This window comes from Varanus komodoensis, unplaced genomic scaffold, assembly GCF_004798865.1.
Source record: "Varanus komodoensis strain SLA01 unplaced genomic scaffold, ASM479886v1 scaffold48, whole genome shotgun sequence".
Lineage (NCBI taxonomy): Eukaryota > Metazoa > Chordata > Lepidosauria > Squamata > Varanidae > Varanus > Varanus komodoensis.
In genome coordinates, this window is record NW_025336059.1 from 3,588,336 (window position 1) to 3,604,165 (window position 15,830).

The 15,830-nt window shown below is 55.1% G+C and overlaps 1 protein-coding gene across 1 annotated transcript; it reads right to left on the minus strand.

Moving 5' to 3' along the window:
- Positions 1 to 5,321: 5,321 nt before the first annotated feature.
- SRM (spermidine synthase) lies at positions 5,322 to 13,872 on the minus strand. Its single transcript, XM_044445553.1, has 8 exons — positions 13,607 to 13,872; positions 11,866 to 11,986; positions 11,237 to 11,329; positions 9,393 to 9,546; positions 8,184 to 8,267; positions 7,352 to 7,497; positions 6,617 to 6,739; positions 5,322 to 5,971 (listed from the first exon to the last, which is right to left on the minus strand). Exons 1-8 carry the CDS (start codon positions 13,783 to 13,785, stop codon positions 5,954 to 5,956), a joined length of 918 nt encoding a protein of 305 aa, XP_044301488.1. The 5' UTR covers positions 13,786 to 13,872; the 3' UTR covers positions 5,322 to 5,953.
- Between the last annotated feature and the right edge of the window lie 1,958 nt (positions 13,873 to 15,830).

The window sequence follows — 15,830 nt, forward strand, 5'->3', positions numbered from 1 at the left end:
AGCTCTCCGGGCAGAGCGCCACTGTCCGTCCTTCCCCAGCTGGCTGTCTGGCTGACTCGCATGGTGCAAGGACTCAGGGGGCAAGCCTCCCCCGCTCCCCTCCACTCTGCCAGGGAGCTGAGGCCAATGAGCACAGAGGGCACAATCCACCGGGCTGAGTAAGCGAATGTAGCACCTGAACCGCACGGCGACAGTGGAACTCCGCCTTGGGCCCTTGCTCAAGGATTACGGCCCTGGCAACCTCTGCCACTGGCCATGTGGAAAGGACAGGCTGGCCACTTCCTGCATTTCTGCTCTGCAGCCAGGAAGCCAAAGGGCCCGATTTGTTCCTGATAAGGCAGCTCGCCGGATGGCTGGTTCTGCAGCCGGCCACGTGTTGCTCAGGGAGAAAGGAATAAGTAGCAAGGGCATCTTGTGAGACGCAGTGGCCCTGAGGAGCAGCTCTCCCTTCCGCCAGCCCAGGAAGCCGTTCTCACGTCAAGGCATTATGAACCCCTCCAGCCGCCTCCTTGCTGCCACGCTGCTCATCTGGGCACTGATGGCTGTGGAAGAGGTCTGGGCAGGAGACGCTGAGAAGCCGGTGAGTAGAAAGGCCGGGTGGGGGCGGGGGGAGCATCTCCTCTCCCTGCATCCCAAGAGTATCACATCTTGAAATCACGCCTTTAAAAGGCAGCAAGAAGAGAACATGTGCAATAACATGACCAGGCCACGAATGAAATCAAGAAAGACGCTGACCATGAACGCTCTGTTGCTGCCCCGGCTTGCGCAGCAGGAGGAATAAGAATGTGCATTCCATCAAAATAATGAGAACACGCATTGCAGAGCACTGGGCTGGGGCCGGATTTAGGCGGGATCAGTCGCTGTGGCCGGCGAACGCCAGAGCGCCTCCTCCCCACTTATGCAGCCCTTCCAGCTGCCTGATGATACTATACTGAGGCTGGGCTAAAACCACAAGAGCAAACCCAGCTGGAATTTGCCCCGGAAACAAAAAAGCAGGGGTAATTCCAAGGCCTCCCTCCTGCTTCTGGCAGACCGGTGAGTCCATGGCTCAGTGACCAAGCCCTGCAGAGCGGCATCTCCGGGAAGGGCAAGGGCAGGATCTGGGCTGAAATCCCGGGCAGCTGTCGTGTTCCAGTCTGGGCTAAATGGACCCAGGGTCTGACTCGGCACAGGGCAACTGTTGATGTTCCACCCAATCTCTCTTTTCTCTTGTGGCACCTTAAAGGTCCACTCTGATTCCTTGCCTTGGGCACACTTCATTAGACCTTTTTGATCAAGTGAGGACCCTCAGATGGTGAGAGAAGCTTGATCTCCGGAAATCTCTTGATCTTCAAGGCAACACAAGAGCCATGTGTGGTCTTCTTGGAGGAGACCATCCGGTCTGTGGTCACTTTTGGAGGCTGCGCTTGCTGAGCCTTGCAACCTTTCTATTTTGTTGTCTCCAGGAAGCATCAAATGGCAGGACGGAACTAAACCATAAAGCAAAGCAAGGCATACTTGGCGGTCTATTAATCCATGGTATATTTGGAGCATTAAAGAAAACATTCCAGCAAGATGGAGAAGTAATTTATCAACCTGCACCCGACCACCCAATAGCTATGTCTTGAGGACCTCCTTTCTAAAGATAGGATTGCTACTCATCAACCTTCTTTGTAGCCCAGATTCACACAGACCAAATGCAACCTCTACCTTATTCCTGGTTGACAGCAAGGAACGCCTGCATCCCGTTCATGCAGCCACTCTTGGTTGCTCTTAACCTAGAACATCTGGTTGACTTGATCATCTGGTTCCATGAGCAATAAAGCTTGAGCTGAAATTTGTTGCCCACCCTGTGTGTGTTTTGAGGGTTTAATTTCAGGCTGGTTCCCTCGATGCAAGAGGCAGCATAGCTCTTGGGACCAGGCCCCTGCCCAAAGCTGAATGAGTCACTTTGGTCCAAGCACGAGGAAAGTTCTAAATGTATCGCTCCATTCCTAGGAGGACTTCCCCCAAACAGTGATCTCCACTGGTTTTGGATTACATACATCCCATCATTCCCGAGACTGCCCTGGCCACTCTGATGGATGTTGAGTACCAGAATCATTCCAAGTTTATCAGGTTTTTGTTGCTGCTGCTGCAAGGACATACTGATATGCATATGAAAATCCTGGACTGCACTGGGGCTCTGATTTGGCCCCTGCAAATGGACAGGGGCCCCGCCAGCCCCTGCCACTGACCCAGTGCAAAGGGCAGGGTGGCCAAGAATGTCCAAGAAGGGGGGTTCTTTTCTTCCGGTTCCACAGCTGTGAAGACACACAGCCCAGTTCTTCCTGAGAAGACAGCCGGTGGCACGACTGTGGTGCGAAGCCGGACACTTCCTTGCTCGGGGAGACAAGGGTGAGCAGCTCCGGGGAGGCCGAGCAGCACTTAGGAGCAGCCGGCCCTGCGGGGCAGGCCAGAGAGGCAGTTCCGTGTCAAGAAAATATGGAAAGCTCGGCCAGCCTGCTGCTGCTCTGGGTGCTTGGGGTGGGGACTCGGAGCACCTGGTGAATCGAAGGCAAGATCTCACACGCACCCCCACGATGCCTGTGAGGAGTGTAGAAATGGCACGAGATGAAGCGGCAGCAGAGAATTCCGCAGCTCCTGAGCATTTTGGAGTTCACAGGATACTTAGGATCCCTGGAGTGGGAAGTACCATGCTTTACTGGGTGGGACTGGAGACACTGGTGGCCTGGGCCATGGCAGCCATGGAGGAGGCATGACAAGAGGGCCAACAGTTGGCCTCAGACAAGGCCACCTCGACGGAAGGCTCTCTGGCCCATCCCATGACCGGAGAGCAGCGTGGTGTAGCAGTTAGTGGCTTGGGGAGTTCTAGCCTTCACCTGGCCCTGCAGCTCCCTGGGGGAGTCTGGGCGGGAAATGGAAACGAGAACTTCTGAATGTGCCTCGAGAGGCATTAATTTGTCGGAGCAAATGTGAGCCTTGGGGAGAACCCGTTGCGGGAACTTGCTCTCTGTGAGGGGAAGGGGACACCCCAAGGTCAGGCCTCATTTCTCTTTCCTACCCGCAGGAGGCGCTCCAGAGCCGAGGTTTGCCCCCGATCGGGACAAAGCTACGCGTCGTCTTGAAACCCTCGCTCCTGCTTTGCAAGAGTTTCGTGGGCACTTCGAGAAATTGCTAAGCCTCGGACGGGGAGCACTGTAGACCCCCGAGCCCCACCGGCTCCCGCTGAAAGCTTGCAGGAGCTGCCTCCGCGGCCGCTCGTGTGGATTCTCCAGCAAAGTGTGGCTGAAAAACTCTCCTGCACGCGAGTCCCACTAGCAAACTCGGACTGGCTCTTCGTGAATCACTTATTTGGGGTTAGCTTTTATTGGCAAGGAACCCAACGAAACGCCCCCCCCTCGCGACAACCCTGTGAAGTAGGCCAGGCAGTGCGGGCGCCAGGCTCTGGCGGCTCCCGAGCGCCACCTGGCGGCCGGGATTGAACGGCCGCGGCGAGATTGGGCCGGCGGGGCCCTGGGAGGAGCCCCGGGGCGCCTGCGCCTCGCGGAGGCTTCCCGGAAGGCGCCTTCCCGCTCGCGGGCGCCGTGCCTCGTGCCCAGCTCTGCCGATGCCGCCGCCGCCGCCGCCGCGCCCCGGAAGCTGCCCGGCCCTCCTGGCTCAGGTACCGCCCTTGGCTCGCCGTCCCCTCGCCCCCGGCGTCGCCTGGCTCCCGGCCCCGGCCTGCTCCTCGACCGTAACCCGCCTCCGACGCGACTCTCGGGCTTTGCCCCGAGGCCGCACTCGGTTGCGCGCCCCCGCCTTGCCCCCTAGGGAGGCCCGGGGCCGAAGCAGGTCTGCCCGAGGCCCCGCCCAGCGCTCTAACCGCTAGGCCACTCTGGCTGTTTGCGGAGCACTGGAACGTGTGCCCTGCTCCACTCGCTGCCCCGCCTGCGGAGAAGTCTGGAGGCGGAAAGGCTCGAGCTTCAGCCTCCCGAGAGAGCCCCCGAGTAGTTTTGGAGCCGTGGCCAGCGGGGAAGGAAGAGGGCTTGGTGGGGGTTGCCGCTGAAGTGGAACCGCGTGCGGAGTGCTTGCCCCCGGGTTGTCGTGCATGCCCATCGTGGGAGCCAGCCTTGTTCCCCGCCCCCTTGCAGTTGCGTCTCCCATTGTGATACGTGATTTGAGTCACCCCTTTGGAGCACGTCCAAATGCTTCCCTGGAATTTGCACCTGGCCCTTCCCCGCTGCTCCCAGGTGGCTTGCACGGGAGACAGGCGCGACCATCTCCCTGGAGTGGAGCGGGGCCTTGCTTTGCCATGCCTGCCATCGCGGCACCTGATACCTGCCCTCTACCCAAAAGCTCGCAGTGCGAACGCGCATGCCATTCACCGGCCAGTGGGATCCCAGGTTGCGTCGTCCTGGTAAAGGTATTTCCACAGCACTGGCTACATCTTCAGAATGGTGGCGTAGCCAATCCGCGTTTCAGTCTGACCTTTAAAGCGGTTTGTGGTACTGAACCCATTTTGGGGGAGGGTTTGGCATCTTGGATAGAACATTGAAAGTTCAGACCAAAAGCTGGAGTGGATACAGTGTTCATTGACTTTGGGCCTCATACCTGAAATTGCAAAGCAGGAGTGTATGGTTTGCAAGCTTTTTGGTCAAGATCTATGGAAGCAATTACCAATGCTCCACATGCAGGTCTCTCTTGGCCCATCTTTGGATTGTTCCGTTCCTTACTGTTAGCCAGGGTGAACGTATCTCTGTCCTCAGTCATGGGCTGAAGAATGCTAGGGGTGTTGGGGGTTTCTCTCTCGAAGCATGCATAGGATTGTAAAGTCCACCTGCACCATTCTGAAATGTTGAAATGCATCTCCAAAGGCAGGAAGGACTTTTACTTAAAATATGCTTGTTGCTCCTTGTATGTTTTTGCCTCCAGGTAGATTTTACTTCCTGTAGCAGAGTTGTGGTTTGGTGGCTTTAAGTGCAATCCTTGTAGGGAGAAAGATTCTAAATCAGTACATCAGTGTGTGTCCTTCTTTTAGGTCTATTATCATATGGTTATAACCACATAGAAATGCTCCAGGACATGTTGCTAAGAGAGAAATGTGGGGAGGCCGAGATCTGGAAAGCTGTTGAGCTAAAAACCTCAGCTGTGCTCTTTGTACTTCTGCTGTTTAGACACACTTCCATTCTGCCCCCTCCGGGGGGACGGGGGGGACACACCATACTGGTTCCTCAGTGTATTTCATTAATGCTTGGTAGGGCAAACCAACTCAGTTCCAGCACACAACCCTCCATAAAAAAGATGGGGACTCCTGTCCAGCTTACGCATCTCCTCCCCTGCTAAAATAAATAATACATATGGGCTTTTTTGGGGTTATTTTACTATACAGGTGCGTTAATTATTCTCTCTGGACAAAGTCCGGGAAGCTCCCCAGTGCTCAGATGGTGCTCAGAACGCCCTTCCCTGCATTCTGCCCGCTAGTACGCCACAGTGGGGCTCCTGAGAGCTCATCAGCTCTGTGTTGATGGCACTCATTCTGTTTTTTTCTTGGGGGTGATGTGAGCAAAGCAGAAAAAGTATGGCAAAGAGGGGCTCCCAAGAAAACTCACCCCCCATCAGCCAATCCGTGGCATTGCAGGGCAGAGTGTCCGATTTGTTATCAATTATAAATACAGACATTTGAGCAGAAAGGGAAACGGCAGAAGCCTGAAGTCTATATTAAGATGCTGAGTCCTGAAAGAGTTCAAGCAATGCATCGGCGGCCAGGATTCTGGGGTTGGTTTTCCAGTCTCAGCCAAGAGGAAGCCAGAGTCTCTTCTTTCTTTAAGAAAAACTGAAATAAAATAATACATCATCGGAAGGAATGTTTCACTGGCAGAGGGTCCGGCTGGGCCACGGGCGGAAGGCTGTTCGGTGCCGCCTGGAGGAATCCCGCCACGCTCATCTCCCTTCAAAATCCCTGGGGCTCTGAGGCAAAGACCCGCTGGTGTTTTCAGACGATGCTCAGCGCCTGGCAGGGGAGAAGCAGAAAGGGCGGAATCACTGTCAAGCTGTTGAAGAAAGGGAGCACGATCCGTAGCTGCTGGTCATGTGCTGTAGCCCAGAGTAAGTGAAGGCACATTGTCTTGGGCTGAGATATTCCCCTGTAGATTCCAGAGAATCCTTCTGGTGTGTGCGTGTGTGTGCGTGCGTGCTGGATAGCAACTCCCATTCGCCCCAGCTACTGGCCCTGGTGGCTAGGGTGGATGGGAGTTGGGGGCTCAACAGCTCCTGAGCAGGCTTTGATAATGAACCTCGGATGCAGCGCCATTTGGGACGAGGGCAAGAACAGCGCTTGAAGAATGCAGACGATGGCTGGACAAAACATGCAGTGATGAGACATTTTCACGTTATAGAGCGGGGCAGACCTGCGAGAAGCAGGCAGCATCGTCGAGGTCAAATCCCGTCAGTTAGCTAAATAACACAGAACTTTTTGGTACCTCTTCCAAACCGAGCCCCGTCTTTGCTCCACGTTTCTGCATATTGGATATTACAGATTTCCGTCCTCTCTCGCACTTGGGACCACGCCAGCTGGGAAAATTCCCCCATTCAAGGGTCCCTAAAGCCTGTGGACCTAAGGTTCAGGGAAAGAGAAACACCGTTTTGTTTTTTTTACCTTTCGTGCAAATTCTGGCAGAATGAAAGCCGCCTGGTGGATGTCTGCGTTGTAATATTTGAGGTTCATGCTGCTCACTTGCCCGGGGGTCAGTGGCTGGATCGGCTGCCTGAAATTAGTATTCTGCGGGAGGAGATCAGACATAAAAAACACGGCATTGACTCACCCACAGCTGCAAAGCAAGGGGAGAATCCCTGGCCCCAGGAGGTGTTGGCACACCTCGGGGAGGCCTGGCCAGAGGTGTAGTGGAGGTGGAGCTTGCAAAGACAAACCGCGGCCACCTGTTCCCCACCTGCCGCAAACAGACTATCCTGCGTTTTCCCAGTAACCACAGGTCTTTTCCTGCTGTGATGCAACACATTAGAGAGCGGCCTGGTGCTGAATGGCCAGTTGCTTCACCAAAAATCCACTCCCAGTGGAAGGAAAACTGTTAGAACTCGCTTCTCAAGGCAACCAGTGCGGCAGGTTCCAGCTTTCTTGGAAAGGGTTGCGGCTGCTTGCTGGCAACGGCAGCAGCCTCGGTTCAAGCAAAACGCAGTTTTAAGAGCTCCTTGGGCAACCGGCAATTCTCAAGTACCAACTTGCAGATGTGCGTCAGATCCCTTTCCGGGATGTGAGCTGCCTGGCACAAGAGGGAAAGGCCCCAGAAGGGGCTGGCATGAAACGGGCACAGCCACACGGAAGAGGAACTGCAGGGAGACGACGCGCGCGCGCGCGAACACAAGCGGGCCTTACTGGGTTCTTGCTACACAGCATAAAGCCGATCTGCCCGCTCGGGTACGTCGGGATGGTGCAGTAGGCGTACTCCACCACGGGGAACAGCGACCGGCAGAACTGGCGCATCTCCTTGATGAGGTCGAGGTGCAGCCACTGGCATTCGCCTGGGCGAGAGAGAGTTGGGAGAGGGAGCTTAGCCCCGTCCTGGGGGATGCAGCAGGGCAGGGGAAGTGGTCATCCTGCATAGGGCAGTTCAGCCCCTGGAGCGCTTCCCCTGTCGAGCCTTGAACACAGGTTCAGAATCATGGAACACTGAGAGCTTGGCAGGGGCCCTAGAGGTCAACTAGTCTGACCCCTGCTCGATGCAGGAATCTTGCCGCTGTGGCACCCATGACAGAGGCCAGTTTAAAAACCTTCTGCGAAGGAACCCCACCAATCCAAAGCACCAAACCGCCCTTGCCATTAGGAAGTTTCTCCTGATTTTTCTCTGACACCTGCCTCCTGCCGTCTCTGCCCATCCACTCTAGCCCAGCCCTGGGCAGAGGCCAAGAAGTGCCCTGCTGGACCTTCTGCACAGCAGCCCTCAAATATTCCAGAGACTGGCACCACCACCTCTTCCATGGTTCCCTACAGGGGCTGGCGTCTCGGATCTCTCACCAGCCCAGCTTCCAAAGCACTGGGGCACCAAACACCAGGGAGGGAAGCCATTAGCCAAGCAGGTCCAGCGCCTCACCCTCGTTTGCCGTTAGGCCAGGCTGGAGAGGCTGAATCCAGGCCCGCGACCCCCGATCCAGCCCACCCACACCCTGCATCTGGCCCGCCTGTGGTCCCAAGCCAGCCAGGCCTGTACCTTGACAGCAGAGAATGCCGTCTTCCCGCAGAGCAGTCTTCATCAGCTGGTAGTAGGACTCTTTGAAGAGGCTTTCTGCAGGACCTGGGGAGGAAGGGGCCGCCTAGTCGCTTTTGGGCGCAAACTGGAAAGCCGTGCAATCGAGCTTAAGAGAGCACCTCGGGATGAAAGCTGGGCTGCAGCTGGATTGGGGCTGCTTTGCAGCAGTGCGTATGAGTGAGCAAGAGTGACAAACCATTCCCGAATATCTCTGACTTGCATGTGACGTCCGAGTGAAGCTCGCCAGTTACGAGCTATGGACCCACCCGGCATGTTGCAACTGTTCTCTGAAGCCCCCCTCCAACGGTGATCAGAGGAGGGATACATGGAGGGGGGCCTTCTTGGTGGTAGCTCCCTATGGCAGGACCCTCCTTCCAGTGGGGCTTGTTGAGTGCCAGTGTTGCTGTTCTTTCAGGACCAGACAAGACTCCCGTAAGGACATTTGAAGAGCCCCGCAGCATCAGACCAGGGAGCGTCTTGCCCAGCACCCGCAGTGGTCACCAAGAAGCCACCGGAGTCTCCAGCAGGACAAGGCAGCCATCACAACAGCCTCCATGAATCCCTTATTCCCCTTTCAAAGCCTTCCAGGCTGGTGGCCGTCCCAACACCTTGTGGCAATGAGTTTCCAGGTTTATTTATGTATTTATTTAAAGTTTTTATATGCCGTCCCCTTGCTATATAGCCTCGGGACGGCTCACAAAAATAAATAAATACAGTATAAATAACAATTACAATTAAAACCCAGAAACACCCTGGCTGCACAATTAAAACCTATAAATATTAAACATTATTAAAATATTGTTTGAATAAAAAGGTCTTGGCCTGGCGCCGAAAAACAAATAGCGACGGCGCCAGGCGGACCTCTCTGGGGAGCGCATTCCACAGTCGGGGTGCCACCGCAGAGAAGGCCCTCCTCCGGGTACTCACCCTCCTAATGTCTCTCACGGAGGGCTCCCGGAGGAGGGCCTCTGCCGCCGGTCTCAAGGGGCGGCCCTGAGCTCCTTCTGTCTGTCGGTTCTGAATCCCCCAAGGATCAGCTGCAAGGGGGGACCCCTTTGGAGCGCTGGAGTTACAAGAGAGGGGGAAAGGGGTCTCCTCTGCCCCTCGCAGCGGTTCCCACACGTCCATCGCGCTTCCCCTCACACGCCCTTGTCCGAGCTCGAGACTCACCCATGGGGTCAGAAGAGTCCGTGATGATGACATCAAACGCCTCCTGGTTTTGTTTCATGAATTCAAAGCCATCCCCAACATGGAGGGTGAGCTTGGGGCTGGAGTATCCCACAGCCATGCCCGGGAGGTATTTTTTCGATGCCTGGATCACATCCTGAAACAAGCCATGCGTTCATTTATCAGCACCTGGGGGTAGCCATTCCATGAGCCACGCGGATTATCCGACGGAAGGGCCGTCTCAAGAACTGGTCCTGGAGCCAGCTTGCTTTCTTCCACCCTCCCCGTCCTCTTTTCCTTTTGTGCTGTGCCTTTCCAAGAGTAGGCCTGAGGGGTGGGATCACCTGAAAAAGGGACTGTAAGCCACTCTGGGTGTTGCCTCTACGTAAAGGTGGAGCACATAACGATGTAAACCTTTCCGTGAGGTATAACGCTTTGAGGCCTTCTTCCTGGCATATGAAGATTCTAAATACAAATATTTTAAATAAATAAATAGATATGTATGTATTGCAGCAAAGTTGCTGGCAATCTGCGTGGGCACACAGGTAAATCTCCCACCTTTGGAGAAGGCAGCAGAGTCCCTCACCTGCACACCTATTTGCCTACGTCATTCCTGGAGATGCAAGAACACACCTGCCCAGTTTCCCACCTGGTTCTGCTCCTTTCCGCCCACCAGCTAGGTCAGGGGAATCTGTGGCCGTGATCCCCTAACCCTGCTATATAAAATAATAAGTAAAAACTAAACCCAATTGCTTCTGGCACACCTTGTCCCCCAGGGCAGCCCAAATCTGGTACTCTGAAGAGCCCTTTGATGGAGAAATTCGTCACTGACCTATCCCTGCCTGTAGGCCAAATGTCTCAAATAGCGCCGTCTCTGGTGAGGCCCAAGCCAAAACCCTCATCCTCCGGCTCTGGGAGAGAAAGCAAGCTGCCTTCCTCTCCCTCGGGCACGAAAATGCTTCATTTCCTCCTCCACCCAAACTTGGCAAACTTTCTTTGAAGTCATCTCGGCTTGAAGCAGAGGAAATCCAGAGCAAAAGCGCTGGCTCCGAAAGGGTGCCCATCAAGAACATCTTGTATGCCCACATGGACAAATTCACCCCGTTCTCCACAAAGGCCACCTTTTCTTGCTCCGAGAAATGAAGGCCGCAGAATATTCCAAGAACAGGAAGGGCCTACAAAAATAATTGCAGTGCATCTTTGCCCGTTAAAAAGCTTCTGGTGAAAGGCAGACTTTCCCAACATTGCGCCAGCTCAATCTTTATTTTTTTGCCACAGATCCTTGCATTCCTGAGAATCATTGGCCTTGTGGGCTGGGGATGATAGGCACTGAGGTCTGCAACTTGTCAAGGGCACCAGGCTGGGGACGCCTGCTAGAAATGCGAGCAAAATCCAGGCCAGATCCCTCATCCTTGACTCCCTCCATTTTTCCTTTTCTTTAACAATAATTCAGTTATTCCTGGAGGCACACCTTCCGTCTGGATCTCTCCCTCATTGTGGCCTTTGGCGGAAAAGGGACTGGGTGGGGTGGGTGACCCATATGATATAGCGGTCAGGGTGCTGAGCAGTGGGTGGTCATCTTGGGCAGAGAAAAGTCATAAAGTGCCCAGCAGCCCTTTGATTAATCATGCTGGGAATTAATGGATTCCCCCCTCCCCCATTTCATATACACATAAACATTCCCTGCACTTGCTCAGAAACCCTTCAATGGGAGAATGAGACCCAGTGAAGCTAGGCGGCCTTGCAAGGCAGCTGCATTTCCCATGGTTCTCTGATTTCACTGGTACCAGTTTTAAGTAGGAGAAAATAGTAAGCTTTGGATTTAGACACAAAATACATCGCCGTACCTCGTCGATTTCGCACTGTATTACAGACTCGACTGAGGGGTGCTTGACCACTTCTCGCAAGACCCCTCCATCTCCCCCACCAATAATGAGCACCTGCAGAAAAAGGAGAATGTCACACTTTATACACTTGCTTGCTCCTGTCAAACAGAACATTCATGCTTCCAGTCCTCGTGAGGGGGGGGAAAGTACCAGCAGGCTAAACTATATTCTTAAAGCAGAAAAATGTTCAGGGAAGGCTTAATTTTGATTTGTCTCCAGAAGCAGAGTATATAGTTAATACTTAAATGTGAAATATACATATGGAAGTCATTGCCACAAGGTACTGTAGTGGCTGCTGAGGGACAACGACTCTAAGAGGGAGTTGGGCAAATTCAATCTACCCAGGACTGGTAGTCACAAAGACTACCAGGTAACTCAGGAGCAGAATGTCTCTGAGCAACCAGCCACTGGGGAGTGAAGGATACTATATCCTGGCCTTGCTCGTGGGCATCCTTGAAATGTCTGGACTGACCACTGTTGGAAACAGGGTGACAGGTGAGCTGAACCTTCTGCCTGATCCGGCAAGGGTCTTCTTAAGATGGGTCCCCTCCCAACCCTGCCCCCCAGAAGGGTGACACAGCCCAGCTCACCTTCCGTGGGTTTGGGTGACTGCATAGGGGCAGGTTGGCGATCATTTCCTGGTAGGAAAACTCGTCTCTCTCTGTGCACTGGATAACGCCGTCAAGTACCAAGACATTCCCGTACGTTTTGCTGTATGGGGAGAAGCGGAGGGACAAAACAGCTGGAGGGGGAGCGAGCAAGACAGGGATTCCCGCCGTGTCCCAGCTCCAGCTGAGTTTTCAAATAAGACAAGGCCCCCTTAACCCTGCTCGTTGGACCTGATGGCCCCTTCCAGCTCAGTCATTTTAGAAACACCCATTCGCTGCTCCTCAAAACTTTCCCTTCTCCTCGGGTCTCCCACTGCCCAGCTTTAGACTGGAAATTCCTTGGGGAAACCCTTGTTCTTAACAGGCAGGACTAGGCAGGGCCCCCACTTGCAAACAGGAACACGGAAAAGCCGTTCCACCAGCAAGTGCTACCTTCTGTTCAGCTCTTATAATATGGTGGTTGGCAACCGCTTGGTATTTTGGGCTGCAAATCCCATAATGCCTCATTAACCAGGAATCATGGGAATAGTAGAATGCAGAGATTCACCCCCCCCATGGCTTTTTTTCCCTCCCCAGCCCCAAATTGACACTTTCCAGGGCACCGTCGTCCTTGTTTTCTCCCTCCCTTGGCTATTCCCCTTCTTGCTTCCCAGCTGCTCCGCTTTGGCTGCACTTGTTTGCCCTCAGACATAGGATGGGGTTTTGCTGGAGCAATCGTGTAATACAAGACTCCAAGACCTCCTGCATCCTCCTTTCAAAAGGAATCGGTGGGGGGCAAGGAGAAAAGGTATTGTAGGAACAGCTCAGCTGGTGAAATAAATAGTGCAGGATCGGCCCGCAAAAAATCTGTGGCTGGACAGAGGCGGGAAGCGGCCACCCAGCACCGGTTCGGCCCAAGACTGCACATTCCCAGCTCAGGCTGAGCGAGCGCCTGTCCCATCACCTGAACCCTTCTGAAAAACTGGAATTGAAAAACGGGGATTGTGCTCAGTTGCTCTGCTCTGCCTTGGCACAGAGGTACATTTCGCATAGAGAAATAGACCAGGTGGGATCTTGCGTCTCCACTTCAAACGGCCGAAACTGAATGACAGCGCCTAACAGAGAAGGTCCTTGATTCAAACTCTTGGTTAGGCTAGGAAAGAATCCTGCCTGAGACCTGTTGCTTCCAGTCAGCGTTGACAACATCGGAGTGGACGTTGCCTCAGTATGAAAGCAGCTTTTGGTGTTCTTACTTTATCCAGCCCTTTCTTTGAAACCATGAGGACTGGAAGCTTTTAGGAACAGCTCAGCAGTAGGACCCCTGCGTTGCATGCAGGAGGTCCCAGGATCGCTAGGATGGGAACAGAGCCTGCCAGAAACCCCGTCGCGCTCTTGCCTGTCCGTGTTGACAAATCTGATCACGGGTCTGCCTCGATCTTAGGCGTTTCCACGCTTCCTTTTAGCATCCGCACTGGCGGGGCCACCCAAGGAAAACCCACCCTGGAAAGATGGTGCAACGGGGCAGGGAGCGCTTCTTCTGGAGAAGGCTCTTCGTTGGAGGGAGGTGGGGGCTCGACTTTCACCCCCCCGCTCCCCCGCCGCGTAGAGCAGCCGCCGCTGCCAACCCGTGGGAGGAATGCGGCGATCGCTGGCTTTGACAGGCTCTGGGCTCACGTGTCCGGCTTCACGTGTCCCTGGCCGTCTTCACGTGCGGAATACCCGCTTCCCCTTCCCCTCCACCAACCTCTTGAAGACGAGGATCTCCTGGAAGGGCGATCGCTGGTGATGCAGGACCTCCTCCACTTGCAGGGAGAGCGCCTGGCCGGGCCACAGGCTGCAGGTCTCGCGGAACCAGCCGTCTTGGATGCAGGCTGCTGGAGCCGCCTCCCCTTCGCCCGATCTTCCTTGCAGGCCGGAGTCCATGGCCGGCCAGCTCGGCAGAGGGAAGCGGCCGCCCCTCTTCGCCGCCCCCTCCTCGCCAAAGGCCACCGCGAGCCGCACACCCTGCGGGGCTACCTGCGCACGCCGCAACCGAGGCGCCGCGTCGGCTTCACGGGGGGCGTGGCAACTGCCGCCCCGCGCGACGGCCAATGAGGAGGCGCGCCTGAGCGGCCAGCGCGGCTCCCATTGGCGAGAAGGGGGAAAGAGGGGCACGGCGGCGGCGGCGGCGGCAGCAGGCTAGAGTGCGCGCGCCCCGGCCACGTGGGACGCTGGGCGTGCCTGCGCGCGTGTGCGAGCGCGGTGCGGCGGCGGCGGCGGAGGGCGGGGGCTGGCGCGCGGCTCTGATTGGCCGCGGCGGGAGGGGCCTTCCACGTGGCTCGGTCGGAAGGGCAGCTGAGGCCGCGCGAGCTCTCGCCGGCTTACCGGCGCGTAAGCGCCTTGCGGCCGGTGGGGCTTCTCCGGCTCTTAAAGGGGCCGCACAGCGCGCCGTGGCCCGTGCCTGCTTCCATCGAGGAGGAGCGTGGATCTCGGTGAAGCTTCTCACAGTGTTTTCCTTAAAGGCTGCAGGTTCTGGCCGCCCCCTGCCTCAGAGCAAGGGTGTCGATCTCAATCCACCACCGCCCTGCATGTTTAAAAAGGCCCCGCGCGCTCTGACTATGTCAGGAAGCCCATTCATTTCGATGGGACTTCTCCAAGTAAAGGCCGCACAGGACGCGGTATCTACTTACACAGGAGAAACCACATTGCACTCCATAGGGATTCTCTCAGTTTCTAAAAAGGCTCCTGCCACTATTTATAGAAGGGCGAGTGCCTGAACTCAAGGCAAGGTAGGGGTTTCTCCAGTTTAAAATAATAATGCGGATTGCCAGATTCATAACCGTTAGAACATCCCAGGGGATTAGCAATAGCCATGTTTAAGTCTCCTGTAGCAAAAAGCCAGCAAGGAGTAGATAATTGAGTAAAAACAGTAAAAACAGATGTAGTGAACTTAAACCTCCATCACCCCTTCCGTGGCCAGTGCTCGAATTCTGGGGGTTGTAGCCCCAAATACCTGCAGGACACTAGCTTACCTGGGGAAAGATACCCCAATGTACACAGACGGGAGTCCCTCGCAGTTTCAGCCCCTAGAATGGTGGCTTTTCCCAGAAGGTCTGGAGGACCTGGCTGGCCCCTTCGGTCTGATTTTAAGCCTCTGCGGGGGAAAAAAGGGCAAACAAGCCCAAACTGATAGCACAATCCAATCTGGCTGCCATGGCCTCGCCTTGGCACGCAGCCTTTATCTCGCTGGGCCAAGAGACTGTGAGCAAAGCCTAGATTCCCTGCTCACAGCTGCTGGGGAGATAACTCCCCCCATCTCATCTGCAGAGGCCCAGCAGACTCCCAAAACTACGAGGGGACGGGACAGCACACCAGGACCAAGATACCGTGTTTATGGTGACGGCCACAGCAGCTGGATTACGAATCCCAGCGTGGCTGGGCAGCGCCGTGGCGGCTGCGGCGCGAGGGACAGGTGCAAAACTGTTGGTCTCTTGCAGTGGAAAAGTTATTTTTGCCTGTCAGTCAGTCTTGGGAGAGGTATGCCAAACTTTTAGAATGAGGGAAAATCCAGCAAACAGCAAACATTTGAAGGTCAGGAAACAAAGAGGCACAGGCTTTTGGGAAACCTCAAAGGGCTGGGCTGAGGCCCCAGGCGGGCAGAATTTGGCCCCTGGCCCTGAGGTTCTGCCCTGTGCATCAGGATGAGAACGGATGGAGTGAAGGGTCACCAGGATCTGTCCTGACTCATTGCCAATTTTCCAGAAGTGGTTTGCACTGTCCAAGGACACAGCCCCCTGTGAGAAGAGCTTAGGATCCAGTAACCGTGATACCCGCTGGATTGAACCAAAGGCTTATCTAGCCCAGTGTCCTGTTTCTGACAGTGGACAGCAGCATTGGAGGCTTGTGAATCCAGTGCCAGTGGGGTGCTGTATCCACTCCAGTTTTTAGTCTGAACATTAAAGGAGTCAACTATTTGCCAAAACATGAGC

Excerpts from the sequence above, each read along its gene's own strand:
- SRM (XM_044445553.1), bottom strand. The coding sequence starts at position 13,785 with ATGGACTCCGGCCTGCAAGGAAGATCGGGCGAAGGGGAGGCGGCTCCA. Across the intron at positions 8,268-9,392 it reads GGACTCTTCTGACCCCATGG|GTCCTGCAGAAAGCCTCTTC; the intron begins GTGAGTCTCGAG and ends CTTCCTCCCCAG. Across the intron at positions 7,498-8,183 it reads CGGCATTCTCTGCTGTCAAG|GCGAATGCCAGTGGCTGCAC; the intron begins GTACAGGCCTGG and ends TCTCTCGCCCAG.